The sequence below is a fragment of the Phodopus roborovskii genome, unplaced genomic scaffold, assembly GCF_943737965.1.
Source record: "Phodopus roborovskii unplaced genomic scaffold, PHOROB, whole genome shotgun sequence".
Lineage (NCBI taxonomy): Eukaryota > Metazoa > Chordata > Mammalia > Rodentia > Cricetidae > Phodopus > Phodopus roborovskii.
In genome coordinates, this window is record NW_026126646.1 from 5,477,124 (window position 1) to 5,496,607 (window position 19,484).

General features: G+C 51.7%; 1 protein-coding gene across 1 annotated transcript; it reads left to right on the forward strand.

Annotated features, from left to right (window-relative positions):
- Positions 1-7,736: 7,736 nt before the first annotated feature.
- Positions 7,737-19,025, forward strand: Lrrc47 (leucine rich repeat containing 47). Its single transcript, XM_051173884.1, has 9 exons — positions 7,737-7,901; positions 8,050-8,229; positions 8,315-8,983; positions 14,015-14,470; positions 15,624-15,740; positions 16,384-16,499; positions 16,951-17,053; positions 17,402-17,491; positions 17,607-19,025. Exons 1-9 carry the CDS (start codon positions 7,737-7,739, stop codon positions 17,850-17,852), a joined length of 2,142 nt encoding a protein of 713 aa, XP_051029841.1. The 3' UTR covers positions 17,853-19,025.
- Positions 19,026-19,484: the final 459 nt, after the last annotated feature.

Sequence of the window (19,484 nt, forward strand, 5' to 3'; positions counted from 1 at the left end):
AAATCATTCCTAGTATGTCATTCTCAAGTGCTTCACGGAACAGTGACTCAGCCCTCAGGAGACAGGTGTCAGCATCCTCAGCCCGCCTTCTTCCCAGGAGCTCCAGTCAGAGCATCTATGGGAAGGACGAGTCCGTCTGAAACCCCTGTCACTGTTGCCACCAGGGGCTGAAGGGTGGCCCTGAGGCCCGGCCTGCACTGTGCCTGCTTCCTAAGGTTCCCTCGTGCCCCTTTAAAAGGTCTAGGATTGGGGAAATGAGTGTTATAAAATTAGGATGTATTTCTTCTTTAAAATTTCCAACCATGTAAAACAAAATCCACAAAACTATATAGGTGACTGAGCAGCGGGCACGCTGGGTAGCGAACCCCATGAACTCACCCCTGCTTTTGGCAAACAGCACCTACTACTCTTGGCTCAATATCAAGTGTAACAGGAGGGTCCTGACAGAGGCCTTTAGTGTGGAGAGAGCACAAAATGTCTAAGAAGGCCAAGCACGGGTACCAGAGGGTGACACTCTAGTCCATCTCAAAGTTCGGTGACAATGGGAAGGAAGCCTCGGAACTTAAGAACAGACACCTGTAATGCTTCCTTTTATTGCAACTTCAAGGTATTTGTAAAAATTCTTCCTCCTTAGCTTGGCATGGTGGCTCACACCTGTACTCCTGGCACTTGGGAGGCCAGAGTCAGAAGCTCACCGCAAATTCAAGGGGAGCCTGGGCTCCAGAGTGAGGCTCTGGCTCAAGATTAAACAGAAGAAAAAGGAATCCTTCATTTTTAGCCCCCACGTTTGCCTGTTACAGAATCATGAGTTTGCAGAGGTGACTGGCGATATTGGCAGCCACAAAGCTCCCCACCACTGTGCTTGATTCAGGGAAGGAGCTAAGAACCCCCGCCATTCATAATATCAAATGTGGAACACTCCTCAAGCTTCACGTACGATATGTTGTGGATATTTAATATTTATTTATATTATTTTTCATAAAAGATATTCTATTAAATCTAATTTAAAAGAATTGTGTCATATCTGATACTAGAATACATTGTAAATACCTTTAATGAGAATTTGCAACTTTTTAATGTTTTAACATAGTTTTTCTATTTGTCTTTATTTCAGGTGCCAGAATTATAAAATAATATATTTTTATTGTTATTGTTTTAGGATTTATGTGCTAATTTGCCTTGAGTACATTAATACAGTAAAAAGATCATTCAGTGTTTTTGTCACTTTGAAGATTTTATGTACATATTTCATTTGTTTTTATTGTATGTGTTCTTTTTATGTGTGAATATTTTGCATATATGTATGTTTGTGTACCATATGTGTGCCAGTTCCCCATGGAGGTCAGAAAAGTGTACCAGATCCTCTGGAACAAGGGTCATGGTTATGAGCCACCTTGTGAGTTCTGGGAATTGAACACAGGTCCACTACAAGAGCAGTCAGTGCTCTTAACCACCAAGCCTAGTTTTGTTTCTGAACCAGGTCTCACTATGCATCCCTGGCTGGCTTAGAGCTCATGGTGTAGACCAGGATGACCTTGAACTCAGAGATCCACATGGCTCTGCCTCCCCAAGTGCTGGCATTAAAGGCGTGCGCCACTGTGCCCAGCTCAGAGTTGTGACTAAAGAGCAAGCAATTGTAGGGCTGGAAAAATGGCTCAGCCCTGAATGTTTGCTGAGGAAAGAGGCTTAGGAGAGCTTGGTCTCAAAAACACGGTTGAAAATGAGTTTACTATCAACATGCAGAACAGGGAATTCAGTCTGAGGGAAGACGTCACAGAGTCCCTGGGTTTCTCCAGCTGCTGTGAAAGGGGTGCACTTCAGTCCTGTCGGAATGAGTTATTTTCCTACCAAGAGGCAGAAAGATGCTGAGCTGTGGGGAGAACACCCTGAGGAATAGGACTTCTCAGGGACAGGCCTAGCATTATATTCGCTGGCTGCCACAGACTAATTTTGCAGGCCTGGAATACAAAACAAATAAACACACAGCCTCATCTTGAGGGGTGCATTTTTGTTTTTGTTTGTTTTTAAGTTGGTCTCATTGTAATCTATGCTGACCTCATACTCACCATGTAGCTGAAGATGACCTTGAACTTGTGATCCTCCTGTCTCGCCTTCTCCGTGCTGGCATTATAAGCCTGTGCCACCATCCCCACAGCAAGGGTTCCCAGCTGCACACGTTGAGAGCCTGGCAGTGGGCAACAGCCTCACCTGTTTTGAATGAGGTTCCTGGGCCCTTTCCATGAAGTCCATAAGAGCTGCCTCTATGGTCAGACTAGTTAAAGGGCCATGGTCTGCAAGGATGGGGCTCTCCCAGGACACTGAGAAGGTCTGTCTGTGGTAGTTTGGATGAAAACCGCCTACCCACAGACTCACTGGGAGTGGCGTGGAAGTGTGGCCCTGTTAGGGGAAGTGTGTCACTGGGAAGTGTCTCAGAAGCTCAAGCCTGGGCCAGTGTCTCTCTCTTCCTGTGCCTGCAGATCTGGATGGAGAGCTCTCAGCTACTCCAACACCATTTCCACTGGCACAGCACCATGCTTCCCGCCATGACGCTCATGTACTAAACCTGGACCTGTAAGCCATGCCCAATTAAATGTTTTCCTTTACAAGAGTTTCCATGGTCATGGTGTCTCTTCACAGCAATAGGAACAAGAAGCTAGCACCAGGGACTACATACAGTATTGCTGTGAAAGGCTTGACCATGGTTCCGGTTGGCAAAATGTTGTTTTATCTTTGGCACAATGGCTGTGCCTCGATCTACTCTACTGCTATTTCAGCCAGCAATTGCAATTCCACAGTTGCCTGCCTGCTTCTCTGGCAGCAGCCCACCTGCCAAGGCTGCAGCCTGATGGGATTTCTGTTTCCCGGGGGATAAGACTCAAGATTCAAAGGCTGGGCTGGAAATCTGCTGGCTCAGAGAAGTTGAGTAGCAACTAGCTAGCCTTCTCTCCTTGTTGACTTCCCCCACCCCCAAAACAAACCCTCCTTCCACTCCTCCTAAACAAACAACAACAACAAGCAATACCACTCAGAATCCCTCCCTACTACTTCCAGATGTCATCTGATGCTCTATGACTACCTTCTGTCACCTAGTTTCTAAATCAGATCCTGCATGTTAATTTTATTTAATGCAAATGCTAACTCGGGGTTCACAGTGTCATTGAATGTCCCCCGACATCTCCCCATTTTTGTCTAAATGGAAAGGTTTTAACACGTAAAACTATACACCTTTTGTAAGACTTGTTTTCGGAACTTGGTAACACAAAACTGTAACTGCCTCATCTTCAACCCCCATCACAAACCCTAGAAGGGCAGAGCAAACATTTTTCAAACTATACAAGTGACAGAGACTTCCTGGACAGTCACCCAGGGTTCCTCTGCAACATTGGGGCATCCATCTTCAGCCTACAGACCTAGCATATCTGATCAACTTTTCTGTGAAGCAAGAATTTTGAAGGACTGTCTTACTGTCTTGGCAAAAGTTAACAGTTGCTTTGGGGAGATGGGGCCGCTGCTTACCCAATTTGGACAGCATACCGTCAGCAGTTGAGGCCAGGGCAGTTTCTTGCACAGTAGCTAACTTTGCCACAAAGAAAGCAAACTCCATATGGAGGTTCTTGGATGCCCATCATCCTTGTTTGAAGTAAATTGGTGCTGCTGGAGCATATGTGTCTCACTGTGGTGAAAGCCTTGTTATTAAAACGTCTTAAATGCCATATTCTGTAGGTCTCTCGACTTGTTTGAAGACCACCTATCTATCTGAAATATATCTCTAACCTTGAAGGTATATCTAACATGATTACAAGTTTGATTATTACAGATGACTAAATACTAACCTATATTTTATAATTATACATCACATTTTTAAGTGAGCTACTTAGGTACAATGTCTTTATCTAGAGTAGAAATTTACACAATATAGCAAAAACATTGAGTTTGCGTCAATATACAAAAATACCTTAAAATTAGAAAAATTACGTATAGAGAGTATGTTCTAACAGAAGTAGCCTTAAATTTGTATCAATATAAAAAAATCCATACCAGTGTAAAACATTTGAGATTAATAGTTGCATTTTAGTTTAAAGTGGGTTCAATAATCTAACCATTCATCCTATCCTTTCAATATCACCCCCCCCCTTTTCTTTTCAGAAATAGATCCTTGCCGGCAACCTCCCCTGCTTAGTTTTCTCCGATTGCATGACTAGTAACAACCTGTGATCAAACCCCCCCCCCAAGATGACAAACATTCATAACCCACCAAATGACCAAAAAACACCCACACCCACCTCTTGAGACTATGGATGTCTTGTTCTTAAAATTATTTTCTGTTGTCTGGGGGTGACGGCATCCTTAGAGGACCCTGAGAAAATTGAGATAATGGTCAAGTCTGTGAGAGCTAGCTGTATCCTTTGTTGATGGTCTCTGTGAAATGGGAAAGTGTGGGCCTTATTTGGAGTCTGTGAGGCTGAATCTGATGGGGGACGTCCTTCTATATGCTGTGAATATATGTTTCTCTTTTTGGTTGATGAATAGATGCTGATTGGCCAGTAGCCAGGCAGGAAGTATAGGCAGGGCTACCAGCTTGGGAATGCTGGGAAGAGGAAGAAAAAGAGGGAGGCGCCAGAGAGACACCATGTAGCTGCTAAAGGAGTGACATCCAAGAGCGTTACGGGTAAGCCACAAACTCATGGCAATACGTACTTTAGTAGAACAGGGTTAATAAATCAAGACGGAGCTAGCCAATAGAAGCCCAAGCTATCGGCCAAACAGCGTATAAGCCTAGGAGTGATTATTTGGAACATAACAGCTGCAGGACTGGGCAGGACAGAAAATCTGTCTACATGGATCATCTCAGCCAACCACCTTGAAATTGTCCTGAGAGTTTGCAATTTAGAGCTGATCTTTGGATGGAATTGTCATTGTGGGGCCCCATTTTCCTTTTGGAGACTTCAAAGGTCACTATTGTTAAGAATGGTCATGGTTCACTGCAGAAAACTCAAAACATTTTAAATGTCATATGCAGCAGATCTCACAGAGGTTAAAGGACCACAATCTGTTAAGTATATCCAGGGTATGTAAGTCTAATTCTTACTTACCTGCTTCAGACTCAAGCCCAAAATTACATACAGGTACTCTATATGACCATTAATATGATAGAAAATGTAAAGATGGATAGATAAAAGTCTTAGAAATTTAAAATAGTATTTATACCTTAAGAAAAGTTTTAAAGAGTCAAAGCTAAAAGATTATAAGTTAGTGAATAGAACAGTTCCTTAATTTTGGTTTTTCTTCTGTTCCATATTAGGTGACTCTTCTGACACCAGACAGAGATTTTGAATTTTTTCTTTAACAAGCATGCTTTCATTTTTCAACTGAATCAGAACCACAAAAAGACCATTTGCCTTTTATATTTGTAAAGAGCAACAGAAAAAAATATTTGGACAGATTTATGAAATTTTATCCTGCTGGAATTAGATGAAATTTACTCTTTTTCTTGGGACATTTTCCTCTGGATGACTCAAACTTTTTCTTCAGATGTCTCATTTGTCCAGTGATCTTCAGATTCCTTGGTTGGATGCTTTTACTCTCCTGGGTAGACAAAAACAAAATCCTTCTCTAATCCTAACTTTGGGAAGTTTGTTTGTTTGTTTGTTTGTTTTTTGGGGGGTCAGGTTATGTCTTTGTTCTTAAGACCAAAAAGAACAATGGCAACAGAAAATGTGTTATCTTTTAATAAAACAATTATCAAATGAAAGGCATTTGTTAGTCTTAGAAGTTAGTTTGGGTTGAAAGACCAAGCTCTGAACTGGCACCTCTCCTAATCAAGAGATGTCTCCTGTTCAAATCTAATCTTTTTCAATTTTGATGGTATCCACAGCTTTTCTTCTTCCGTGGAAACAAAAGCAAAGCCTCTTCCCTGATGTAACAAATACCCTGGCTTCCATTCTGAGTCCCAGGTGTCCGCCCTTAAGTATGCATTTAACTCAGCAAATTTCCTTTCTGCTATCCAGTGTCTCTTCACATTTCAAAATTTCAAAGCCCTTTCTCTGAGGGCCTTTAGTTACCCCTTTTTATTAAGTATATATTTTAAAGTGCAATTAAATCTTTCCACACCTGCTTGCCCTGTAGGGTTGTGTAGACAATGATGAGCAGTTGGATGCTATGCTGGTTGGTTGTATGTCAGCTTCACACACACTGGAGTAGGAAGAAGCCTCGGTTGAGAAAACACCTCCAACAATGAGGCGTCTCCCCAGTTAGTGATTGATGGGGGGGGGGCCATCCTGGGCTGGTGGTCCTGGGTTTTATAAGAAAACAGGCTGAGCAATCCATGAGAAGCAAGCGGTATGCACCCCTCCAAGACCTCTGCATCAGCTCCTGCCTGACTTGAGTTCCTGTCCTAACTTCCTTCTGACTTCCTGACTTCCACTGATGAACAGTGATGTGGAAGTGTGAGCCGAATAAACCGTTTCCTCCCCAACTTGCTTTTTTGTTGTGTTCACCACAGCAATAGGAACCCTAAACTAAGATCTATACATACATACATACATACATACATACATACATACATACAGAGGGGGGGCACAGCATGTGCCTATTGTGTACAGAGCTCTGACCCAGAGAAGATGGGGGAGGACCCTGAAAGCATAACCAACCAAGACCTTGTGTCTTTAAGAGAGGGAACTTGGAGGAGGAGGTAGCTAATAGAGCAGCCTGTGTGTTTGCAGCATTCATAGCTTCCTCTTGAGCCAACCTGGAGTGTGATGGAGGCCAGGGGACCACTAATATTATAACCTGGGCCTGTGAGAGAGAGAAGCAGCCCCTGGGTCCCAGGAGGGAATACAAAAGTCCTGCCTATACCCCTAGTAAATGCCTCTGCTTTTGCTTCTCACCTGGTTGTTGATTTCCTCACCTCCTCATCCCCCTCCTCCCCAAGAGGCTCCCCCCCCCCTGCTTGGATTCATCCCCTGCAACAGGGACTCTCACACACCAGTACAGGGGCAAGCACACCTCCCTCCAGCCCACTCTAAAACCTACAGGTGGAAATAATTGCTTCTGAAATGCATCAGTACTTCCCAGTGCCGCCTCAGCGGGTTAGCACAAGGCTTCACCTTATAGTCCTGCTGTGCTGAGGGCTGATACAGGTCTCACCTGGGTCAGACCAACAAGGAGTCACATTCACGAACGAGGAGGTCCATTTCCATTCTAGGGAAGAACCTGAGGAGGTGTCTCCAAGTCTCTTACTACGGGTCCCCCACACCAGAGGGAGGCAAGCTGAATCAGTCGATGTCTATCTGTCTGTTTCCTCTTTTCCTGCTGCTTTTTTTTTTTTTTTTTTTTTTTTTTTTTTTTAAGCCCCTTGGTGGTGTATTGGGCCTTCCTTCTCGCATGGGCTCCACCTGACAGAACTTAAGTCATCCCGAGTCATAACCACCATGACAGTCCCCAACCCCCATTCACCCTGGCCGAGTCTTCCTGCACAATTCCCTAGCAAACCACAGACAAGATCAGTAATCACACTCGAGGCTCCACGGACGGGACGTGCCATGTTATCTTACAATAAGTGCGGTCCAGTCACGATGCAGTGAGATTTGTTGTAGCTCATTATTGCTGAACACCGGGCCTCAATACTGGAGCATTAATTAGTAGCTATGGAAGTTTGATTGTTCTCCCTCGGAGGAAGGCAGCAGATGTGACTTCAACTTCTTGGACCACCTTGCAGGACCAGAACATAGATAAAGATGGCTAAGTCACACCTTGGCCCAGGACTGCTGCCTCCTCCCCCGCCCCCACCCCCACCCCAGTACTGGGGCTTGACCCTTGGGCTGGCATACGTTTCTATCAACTGCGGGGTTACCTCTTGCGGCCCGTCCCAGTTCTTTTCTGGAAGTAAACCTAAGGCTCATGTAGGTACCCTGAAGACGGGTTGGGGGTCCCTGCTGCCCCTTATCTCTTCCTCGTCCCAGTGTGCCACACTGGCTAAATCTGTATTCTCTTTGCCTGCCTCTTCCACTGTTTCTGAGACACGGTCTTGTGACCTCAAACTTGCTGCAGCAGAGCCGAGGTCGCCTCCGCCAGCTGACGGGTGTGCTGGGGATCATCAAACCGAGGGAGGGCTTCAGGCAAGCGTGCTCCGCTAATGAGGCTGCATCCCCTGCGTCCTTGGCTGGTGTTTCGGGTGATGGGAAAGGAAAGGAGACGACCCGCTCGCACCCACACTCGACCGCCCTAGGAGTGAGCGCCCCGCCCGCCCATCCTGCAAACTCCAGACTCCCCGAGGAGCAGGTGTGCCCTCTGCGGTCATTTCCGGCTCCCGCAGGAAGAAAAGCTCGCACTCCGGAAGCGGCGCGCGGGTGCAGCGATGGCGGTGGCGGCGGCCGAGGTGGCCGCGGCCGAGCCGTGGCCGGAGCTGGAGCTGGCGGAGCGCGAGCGGCGTCGCGAGCTGCTGCTGACCGGGCCCGGGCTGGAGGAGCGGGTGAAGGCGGCGGGGGGACGGCTGCCGCCGCGGCTCTTCACGCTGCCGCTGCTGCACTACCTGGAGGTTAGCGGCTGCAGCAGCCTGCGCGCCCCGGGGCCTGGCCTGGCGCAGGGCCTGCCGCAGCTGCACAGCCTGGTGCTGCGGCGCAACGCGCTGGGGCCCGGGCTGAGCCCGGAGCTGGGCCCGCTGCCGGCGCTGCGCGTGCTCGACCTGTCGGGCAACGCGCTGGAGGCGCTGCCGCCCGGCGAGGGCCTGGGCCCCGCCGAGCCTCCCGGTCTGCCCCAGCTGCAGAGCCTCAACCTCAGCGGCAACCGCCTGCGCGAGCTGCCCGCCGACCTGGCGCGCTGCGCCCCTCGCCTGCAGACCCTCAACCTCACCGGCAACTGCCTGGACGCCTTCCCCGCCGAGCTCTTCCGGCCCGGAGCTCTGCCCCTGCTCAGTGAGCTGGCGGCCGCCGACAACCGCCTGCGGGAGCTCAGCCGGGACATCGCGCACCTGGCTTCGCTCAAGGTCAGAGGGGGCCCAAGAGGTGGGGAGCGCGTCCTGCTGGACCCCCTCGGAGGATGCCCTTGCCTCCGCAGCCGGTCCGTCTGCGGCCACGTCTCCGACCCGCGCGCTCGGGGGGTGTCTGGACGTGGGACAGTCTTAAAGTTGTTTTCTTGTGTGGGAAGAAGCCCAAGAGCGGGAAGCCAGGTCCAGGTCCTTTGTGTGTTAATTGTGACTGTTGGGGTTTCCAAACGACGGTGCATCCAGAGAAGACACAAAGCACCAGGGAGCGGGAATTGACAGATCGAGGTCTGTATAGCGTTCGCCCTAACAACAGCCTTCAGAGGTCGGTCGGGGTCGTGGCTTCCGTGGCACAGAAAGCTCAAGTGCCTACCCAAAGCCGACAAGAGTACACCTAGAGTTTTTCCGCAGGACTGCTTTGTGTAAGTGACTGGTTTCTTGTGCTTTGCGGACCCAGCTCCCACCATGCTTGACGCCCCCGCAGGTGCTCATTAAGTCTGTTGAGTGAGGAGGGGTGGGAAGGTAGAAGATGTAGGATCACAGCCAGACCTGACTCCAGTCTGGGCCCTCCACAGTCGTGTGTGTGTGTGTGTGTGTCCGTCCGTCCGTCCGTCCGTCCGTCCCTGCCCATGTGCTGCCCATGTGCATCCTCTGCAGGGCAGGCCTATGGGTCTTCTTGACTGTCATCCTTGAGTTTATGCAGAAGTTTCATAATGAAGGTATATCAGCATAGAAAATACGTCTACATGTCTATTTAGACTTGGCTAGTAGCCACTTGCAGAAATGATAGCTGTTTTTTAGCTTCTCCTGTAGGAGGCTGTGGGACGTGACTTCCTGTGAGCCTTAGACCCCTACCTAGGTCATAGTCAGCCCTGTGACTTAGGTGGGACATGGGCTGTACACTGTGCCTTCCTATGTAGTGGATGTTTTGGTTTTCCAGGAGGTCTATGATTACTATAACATGGTGCCCCTCTTTAATCAGCCATGGCCTGCTCTGGCCTCACAGGTTGGTTCAGCTGCCACTGGGCTGAGCTGGCTGTTATCTGCGCGTTATCCATCTTCTTGGAACCCCTCTCGTCACTAAACCACAATCCCACTGGTTGGGAAAGCAAAGCCCAGGACAGGCAAGGACCCTACTCATCTCCTCGCTTCGGAAAAGGAGAATCAAATGCAGATGCTTTGGCCATTGCCCGGGAGCTGCCCCACACAGCTTGAGGAGCTACCAACAGGACCACAGGCATAACAGCAGGAAAACAGTAGGAGAACTGAGTCTGGTATTTCAGCATTTGGGGCAAGGAATGCAAGGAGCAGCTGGCTTCCCCCGTTGACTGTTAGTTGGGACATGGGTTCTTTGCTCTGCCTTAGACCTGCGAGGCTTGGTTCCCCTTTGGGGGGAGGCCTGTGAACCTAGAGTAAAATCCATTGTCTTCTGGGGTTCTGTGGCCTCTTAGGAATCAGGCCAGAGCTGTGGTAAGCCAGGGAATCAGGCCAGGGCTGGAGTGTTGGTTATGTGACATCACTGACGCCCGGCTTGCTGTGCTCTCCAGTTGAGACTGCTGAAGTAGGCAGGATGGCACCTTAGTCATCAAGGACATTCATCCCCATGGAGATTCTTCCCGGGCAGGCACTGGTTCCTCCCATACTCACACAGGGACAAAACCTCTGTCTCTGACGAGAACCTGAGGCAAACGAGTCTGCTCCAGTCTCAAATCGCAGTTGTAGCCAGACTCATCTGGGGGACCTGGTAAGCCCAGGCTTCACCCGGCAGCCGTGGCCACTTTTGTGGTTCCTGAGATTGAGGTGGCTGGTCCCTGGGTGTATCCCACGGAAGCCGCTCGGGCCGCCCACTTATTTATTGCTCTCCCTCCTAGGTCTTCAGTAAGTTGCATTTTAACAGTGGGAGCGGGCCGAGAGCTTCCGGCTGCCAGAGGCCGTGGGAATATAGAGCAGTGACGGCGAGTGCTTAGCAAATCGACCCCCATGGCAAAGCTGTACGGTACTGACTGTAAATGACTGGTTGTTTCCTGTCCATAACTCTCTGGAGCCACTATTACCCCTCCCTGATGAGAACAGCCGTGGGCTTCTTTCCACAGCCCTTTGGTGGCGTGTTTTACACTTGTCGGACACACACATAGCTGTGGATGGTCAGGAAGAGGATTTCTGCTTCGTCTGTATAACTGATGAATAGAAAAAAAATACTAGGATATTTTACATTGCTCAGACTGACATGGGGTGGGGGGGTCTGAAGTTGAGCCAGCCGGCTAGGATCTAGGAGTGTGGATTGAGAAAGGCTAGCTGCAGACGTTAAGGCAAGAGGGGGCAACGTCAGGAGGACAAATTCAGTCCATACCGAGCGCCCCAACATCCTTAAGTACCCAACCAAAAGTGTGGGGACAATAGCCGATAGCCGAAGACTTCTATTATCATGTATAAGGGGCAAACAGACTTCCCTTAATCCTCCAGGTATTTGGTAGGCACACCTGCCATCTGGCCTTCAGGTAAATACACCTGAGCCCAAGTCTGTTATTTAGATAAAGACATCCTCCAGGAAGGCTAAAACATCCTGCAGCAGCCAAGCTTAGACTTACAGGTCTAAGGACAGTTTTGAACTCTGATCTTGAGGTAAAATGAAATGACCCTTCTTTATGGGCCTGACAGGCCTTTTCACAGTCTGCTTCAGAAGCAGGAACAGTTCATTCACCCCAGTGTTTGAGAAGTGTGTTCTCGGGGAGCACAGGAGCCCCCACGTCCACACCCACAGGGCTGCAGACAGACTGCAAACTGACAGTCAAAGGGGGCCTACACTCTCGGGCTCCCTTCCAGAGGGCCCCTTCCCGTGGGCTGGTGACCGCACAGGGTCGGGAGGAGTCTGGCTCATGCCCAGCACATGGTTCCTGATCGTGTCTTAGAGTGGTCCTCTTTTAGAATAGTTTCGGGGGAACCAGCTAGGTCCAGCGGGTGGAGAGGCACAGAACACAGATCTGGAATGCCCCAGACCCATCTGAACACAGACATGACTGCTCTGTGGGAAGTGCCTGCCCAGCTTTTATGAGGCCAGTTGCACACACTCAGAACAACACATTAAAACTTCACGAGCTTGCTCCAGGCTGTGAAGCAGCTGAGCCTTGTGCTTGAACCTGGCACCTCCCTGAGATGCCTCACCAGATGACACCCGCATCTAAGAAATACTTAGTTAGGCTCTAAGTGCGCAGGTGGAGGAGCACACACCGTGGACACAGCCAGCAGCTCTGCTCTTGGTGACTCCGTGCAGGGACATCCGCATGAGCAGGGCAGCCTTGCCATGCAGCCTCTGTTGCTTTAATAGCGGTCGCCTGCCCTGTGCTGTGTCTGGAGCCCCTCTGTGCCGTCTTCCCACCACAAGCAGCCTGGTGGCTTGAGTTCCTTCTCACTTGCTTCCATAGTTGAGGCTGAGAAGCTCCGCCACCCAGAGCGGAGGGGCTTTCACTAGCGGTCCTTTCCCTTTCTCTGTGCTGTCTGTCATCTGCCAGTTTCCAAGGACTCAGCTGCCCCCCAGACTCCGGCTGAGTGCAGGGGTGAGGTGTCGAGTCACACCATGGTGACTGCAGACCTCCCAGGCTCTTCTAAAAGATGCTTGATGTGAGAGCAAAAAACAAGGCAGCCAGAGACCCCACCAACCCCGAGAAAAGCGGGTTTTTTTTGGGGGGGGGGTCAACACAGGGATTCTCTGTGTGGCCCTGGCTGTCCTGTCCTTTTGTTACAGTTATAGGATAAAGCTGGAGAAGGGGGGAGGGTATCCTGAGTGGGTGGGGTCCCAAGGTGAGGGACCACATGGGAGAGCATAGCGGGTTCCACAGCAGGTGAGGGTGACCCAGGCGGAGGGAATAACACGCCAGGCAGACAGAGCTTGAGTGTGTTTATTTAGAAAGGGGAGTGAGGGGGAAGGGAAGACACATAGAGGCACCGGGAACAGAAGAGAGACCAAAAACAAAAGAGAGCGTAAGTGGGTGGGGTCCTGTCCTTTAAAGGCGTCCTTAAACCTGCCTGCAGACTAGTACTCATGGAACCCTGGGCTGACCAGAGTACGGCACTGAGTGTATTCTGCCATGTGACGGGGGCGGCCAGCATAATGCCTGAATCCTTACACCTGTAAGTAACTCAATCTGCAGACCAGGCTGGCTTTGAACTCACAAAGATCCACCTGCCTCAGCCTCCTGGGTGCTGGGATTAAAGGCGCATGCCTCCACTGCCTGGCTTCTGAGAAAACTGTTTATGTATGGTTCTCAAAAGCACAAGGTATCTGTTGGCATCGAAGCTCGGATGGCTCTTGGTTTTCTGTGGTAAAACACCGTCTTCTGGAGAGAGTAGCCATCGTCTTCACTGAAGCAGCTGTGGCTGCTGCAAGAGACCAAAGAAGCTGTTGACCGTTGATGCCCCCAGACGGGACACTGTTGCGCTATAAAGGGTGGCAGGCAGGGCAGGCATTTGTTTCCCCAGCCTGCCATTGAGCACCACCAACAACAACAACGACCAAAAAGGCTATAGATGCTCAAGGGCTGCACTCTTCCTGCACAGTGCTGAAACAGCATCTGTCCGTCAGCAGGATATCGACAGGAAGTTCTTTTCCACAGATCACCGGGCTTTTTGCGTGTATGGCATGGGCACGACGGCCCTACTGCCTCCCTGCAGCCCACCCTCAGGAAAGGGAACAGTAGTGTTCACTAGTGATGTCATACTTGGTGTGGGGAGAGGGTTTGCTGGTGTTTGGTGGGGCGCCATTTGAGGAGCCTGCTTCAGATTGGAAGGAGCTCTGGTCTGTCCCCTAGCCTGCTGACAGGTCTCAGCGTTTGCTATGGTGTCTGCAGGCCTGATGCCCTGAGTTGGCAAGGCTCTGTAGATGTGGGGGAGGGGGGTTTGTGTGTGACGCGTGTGGCCATGCAGGTAACTCACGGGGTAGCCTGTCTGTAGCTCCTGGGCCTGGACCACAGTACAGTACAACTTGTTGTCCGCCTGCCCAGACCTGGACATCCATCTCTTCTTTCCCTTTCACTGCAGACACTGGACCTGTCCAACAACCAGCTGACCGAGATCCCTGCTGAACTGGCGGACTGCCCTAAGCTCAAGGAGATCAACTTCCGAGGGAACAAGCTTCGGGACAAGCGCCTGGAGAAGATGGTGGGAGGCTGCCAGACCAAATCCATCCTAGAGTACCTGCGTGCTGGTGGTCGCGGCGGTCGGGGCAAGGGCCGGCAGGAGGGCTCCGAGAAGGAGGACCGAAAGAAGAGGCGGGAGCAGCGGAAGCAGCGTCGGGAAAGCGGGGAGGTGGACGAGGAGGTCGCAGACTCAGCGCGGCTGATGCTCAAGGTCTTGCACGTCTCCGAGAACCCCACATCCCTGACGGTCAGGGTGAGCCCTGAGGTCAGGGACATACGCCCATACATCGTCGGGGCCGTCGTGAGGGGCATGGACCTGCAGCCAGGAAATGCACTCCGGCGCTTCCTCAACTCTCAGGTGGGCGCTCGGTAGTAGGCAGACTCTTGGGGGGTTGATTGCATGCCGGAGGTGGATCCATGGCAGGCAGGCTTGGCTGCGTGCTGGGGTGGGCGTGCATGCAGCAGGCTGACCCGGTGGATGTTGTGCGCTGGGGTGGGCGTGCATGCAGCAGGCAGATTTGAGGAGGCTGCATGCCGGGTGCACCACTGGGGCCAGCAGGCAGGTCAGGGACGGGGGCGGGGGGGGGGGTGCAAGGCGGTCTCCATGCCTCAAGTCTCCCTGCTTCAGTGGTAGTGTGTGTAGCAGGCCCTCCCGGGTTCAGGATGTGGAAGGTCCATCACCCATCCCCAGCAGGTCCTTGGTTTCCAGAGCACACCCTCGTCAAGTATCTGCTAGGCCTGGGCTATTGGATCCCTCACACAGCTCTCACATGTTGCCCTACTTCAGACATGTTTGATACCAGTGAGATAGTTCTGATTTCTGCGGTACAATGCTCAGCTGCTCTTCTATGAGATCACGTTACAGTGTCTTCTTCTTGCCAAGCATGGTAGCTCACCCTTTCAGTCCCAGCAGAGGCGGATGAATCTGAGTTCCAGGCCATTCTAGTCCTACCAGACCAACCAAGACTATACCACCGGGAGGTCCTGTCTCAAAACTGAATGAATGAATGAATGAATGTAAAATTGTTCCTCCTCAGCAGCACATTCTCATGGCAGTTTCTGGGTCTGGCTGACTGGACCACGCCCCCTAAGGTTTCTCCTCTGGCCCTGCCTCCCTTGTGGAATAAGAAGCATGTCTTTGCATTTTGTGCCTAGCAGAGACAGTACAGCCTTGTGCTAGCAAGGCCAGAGCTGCTGTCTGAGACTCTTCCCTCAGCAGCTCAGGGAGGAAACCATTAGTGCCCCCCCCCATGCCCCTCTCCAGCCTAGCAGCAGACCTACAGTCTGTCTCATAGATGGAGTAATAGGTTGAGATGAAAGTTCTAGAAATGAAGAGAAGAGAGGCTGCTGGTGACCGGATCCTACGTAGTTGGGAGTCGGGGAGGTGCCACTCTATGATGGCGAGCTTGCGGGCGGGCGGGTGGGCGGGCACTGCAGGCCACTGGCTTCGATGTGGGCTCCTCCCTGGACAGCAGGGACTCTGAAGCCCATTACTGTACTCTCGTCTTTAGACAAAGCTCCATGATGACCTCTGTGAGAAGAGAACAGCAGCGACCATCGCCACCCACGACCTCCAGGCAGTGCGCGGGCCCCTGCTCTATACAGCATGGCCGCCCGAGGACCTCAAGGTGCCCAACACTCTGCCCCAGCTGCTCTGCACTTGTCCTCAGGAGACTCTGGGGCTGGGGGTGGGGCCTGGGGAGCAGCTTAACCTGGGACGTGAGTTCTGCCCTCGCTCTGGGGCGCAGCGCGTAGCCATGCAAATGCCCATCGTGAAGGGGGCGTTGGAAGGTACTTCCTCCCTCATCGGCTGGTATTGAGACAGGGCCTGGAACTTTCTGTGTAGAACAGGCTGGCCTTGAACTTACAGAGATCTACCTGCCTCTGCACCAAATGCTGGGGTTAAAGGCGTGTGCCACCATGCCTAGCTAGCTCCAACTTTAACTACGGACTTTGGGTTATGTCCCACTTAAAGAACACCTGTAAAGTGAGCTGACTCTCCAGGTTGCTGCTCTGGGCTGGGATTTCCAAGCTTGGATTTGGCATAGAAACCCAGAGGAAGGGATTCAGGTGCCTGCCGGCTGCATGCCTGACTCCACCAGCTCAGGTGACTGATTCCTGTCTCTCCACTGGTGTTCTGAGCGATTGCATGTCTTTAGACATGCAGCCGACTCCCCGGCTGGAGGTAAAGGGAGAGATAGGTGTATGGCAACCCTCGTGCTCACTGGTGGCCTCAGTAGCACAATGAGCTATGGGCTTCTGCTCCTACAGATCGTGCCCTTGGGGCGGAGAGAAGCCAAAGCCAAGGAGCTGGTGAAGCAGCTGCAGCTGGAGGCTGAGGAGCAGAGAAAGCAGAAGAAGCGGCAGAGCGTCTCAGGGCTGCACAGGTCAGTCACCCCGCAGATACAGCGCTCTGGTCTGGGCTCACCACCCACTACAAAACAACTGTACCACGGCCAGCCCCACAGCTACCAGACCTTCAACAGAACCAGACAGGGAGGGGCTCTCCACACACTTCCTTCTAAGGGAGAGTGATTACCCCTCCTAGAGCCAAACTCCATTGCCGGGGGTTTGGGGGGGGGGGGTGGGCCCTGCTCCAGACAGCCGTCTGGTTCTCAGTAGCAGGGTCAGGGTTGTCGACCCCAGGCCCTCTCTGTTCAGCTTCAACACTGGTCACTGGGCAGACGGCCGTGCAGGGCTGAAGCAGCTCCACTGTCACATCTACAGACGTGGGCTTTGATGTTTCACCGGGCTCATCTGCAGAGCTTTGCCCCTGCCTGGCTTTACCACTAGTTCACACTGCCCACCTGTCTGTCACCTGGATCCCCCCCCACACAGGTACCTTCATTTGCTGGATGGGAAGGAAAACTACCCTTGCCTTGTGGACGCCGAAGGAGATGTGATTTCTTTCCCTCCTATAACTAACAGTGAGAAGACGAAGGTAGGCCATGTCGAAAGCATGGGCGCGTCCTCTAGGCTGTCCTGCCGTCTAGTGCCCGCCTGTGAGAGATAGAAATGCGAAGTGGGGGGCTGGGGCCCTCTGCTTCTTGGCGTTGCTCACTCCTGGTGCCACCACTGTGCTGTGGCCCAGGCTGGCCTGTCTCTGCTCCCCTGGCGCTAGCTAGGATTGGTTACAGGCGTGCACCGCCGAGCCTGGTGTATGCAGCGCTGGGGACTTAACTCGAGGCAAGCCCTGTGTAACTCTGCTTATAGAGTTTTCTTCTGAATACGTTGAGCAGCTGGTGTACCAGCACCAATAACTATTCTTTCCTGAAACCCAACTCTTAAGATTAAGAAAACAACGTGCAACTTGTTCTTGGAAGTGACCAGCGCTACTAGCCTACAGCTCTGTAAAGACATCATGGACACCCTCATTCTGGTGAGCAGCGGCCCCAACCCCAGGAGCAGTTCTGCGTTCTCTCGACAGAGCTGCTGTTCGCCGCTCTGTGGGTCACTTCTCCTCTCTCTGTTAAAACGTCTGTTTTCATTTGCAGAAAATGGTGGAACTGAACAAAAGCACCTCAGAAAATAAAGAGGAAGAGGCACTCTCGGATACGGAACCTGGTGCCGGCTGTGGGCCTTCTGATTCCAGCCTGGATCCCAGAGCCGGGAAGGACGGACAGTGCCCCCTGGTGGTGGAGCAGGTCCGAGTGGTGGACCTGGAGGGGAGCTTGAAGGTGGTGTACCCATCCAAGGCCGACCTGCTCACCACCCCTCCCTACGTGACTGTGGTTCGCTGACAGTCGAGGCGGCCCACCTGGCTTCACCGTGGCTCCTGTGGGTGTGCTGGCTTGTAGGTGTCTGTGCGGTTGTTCTCCATGGTCCCTTTTCTCTGGGTGGTTGAAGGTGTCTGCTTTTGTCTAGGTGACTGTTGTAAAGGGAGCCGTGTTATTGTCGCAACACTAATGCGCTTCTCCTGTTCCCGTGGATTATTCAATAACCGCTGGAGGTGTTCTGGATCATGTGGCAGGGAACCTGGGAAGGACACCGAGCTTGCTTTGACGTGCAGGTGCAAGTTCAGGTTAAGTGGCAGGCATTCTATTGAACAGTACTTGATTTTCTACAACTCGTTAATAGCATTTTTTTTTAACACCACCTGTGCAGAGGCAGTTGGGAGCATCATGTTGCCGTCTTAATGTTTTTAGCACGGTGCCACTGCTCTGCTCCCACAACTGTGCCCAGAACAGGAACCCTGGTCATTGTTGGTACATCCGCTCCTGGGCCACAGAGGTCACACCCACCTAGTCCCATGTAGTCGACAGATTTCTGTGAATGGATGGGAAGGCTGGTTTGTGGACTGTCGGCCAGTGGCGTGACAGGAAGCTGTGTGACACACAAGGCCCTCCCTACAGGGTTCCACGTCAGAGCCTTACTGTACACCACCGGCCTCTCTGTGTGTTGGCTTTTGTGCTCATCACACACTCGCCATCCCCGGAGCCCAAGTGCACGGTACAGAAGGGACTTAGTGGCCCCTTAGTGGCTGCAGAAGAGAACCAGGCCCTGTAGCCTGTCCGCTTGACACCAACCTCTCTTCGCTGGTCTTTGATCTCAAAGGACAATTTCTGTCTTCTGTTAAACAACAATGGTTTGGGTTTTTTGTTTTGAGGCTGTGCTCAAGAGCCTTTAGTCGTCAGAACCAGCGAGGCCCTGGGTCCTTCGTGGCAGTGTTCCAGAGCTCGGTGAGGCAGGGAGCTGCCTTGTGACCACACAGTTGCTCAGAGGTCCCTTTGAGTGGCCATGGCGCCAGCTCACCTATTCCGTGTGGCTTCACCAAAGTCTGTATCTTCTCCCACCCACCCCAGTCCCCGCTTTTCCCTCCAGCACAGCCCATGTGTGGTATTGAGATTTTTGGAAATGTTTTTACAAATACAAGCAGAACGCTTCTTTGTTCTAATAAAACTAATCAAAACCCACTCTCGTCTCCTGGGGACAGTACCACAGTCCGTTCTAGTGTAGCAGACATTCACAGCCCAAACCCCCGCTGGGGTTCCCATGGCCTGGGGTCACTTGAGACATCAGCCAGAGAGCACTAGGCTGAAGACACCAGCCTGTTGCTAGGGTGGGCTGGGAGCACCTGACCCAGTTCACAGCACAGGGTGTGGCTAGATGCCCACTCCTCGATGTCACCCCAGAAGTGCAGGACCGCCCAGAGAAGCCTGGGTGCTGGCCTTCCTCTCAGCTGGAGCCTCTCACATGGGACACATGGGGAGTCCCACCTCCCCACTGCACCCCATTTCCCTGGCCCCGCCACGGCTGCCTTGTCTAGACACACCTGCTCCTGGCTAGGCCTTTGAGGGTCCCTCCCCTGGGACCTCCCAATGCCTGTCTCGCTCATAGCTGTCTTCCATGAGTTGGAGCCTACAAGCAGGGGC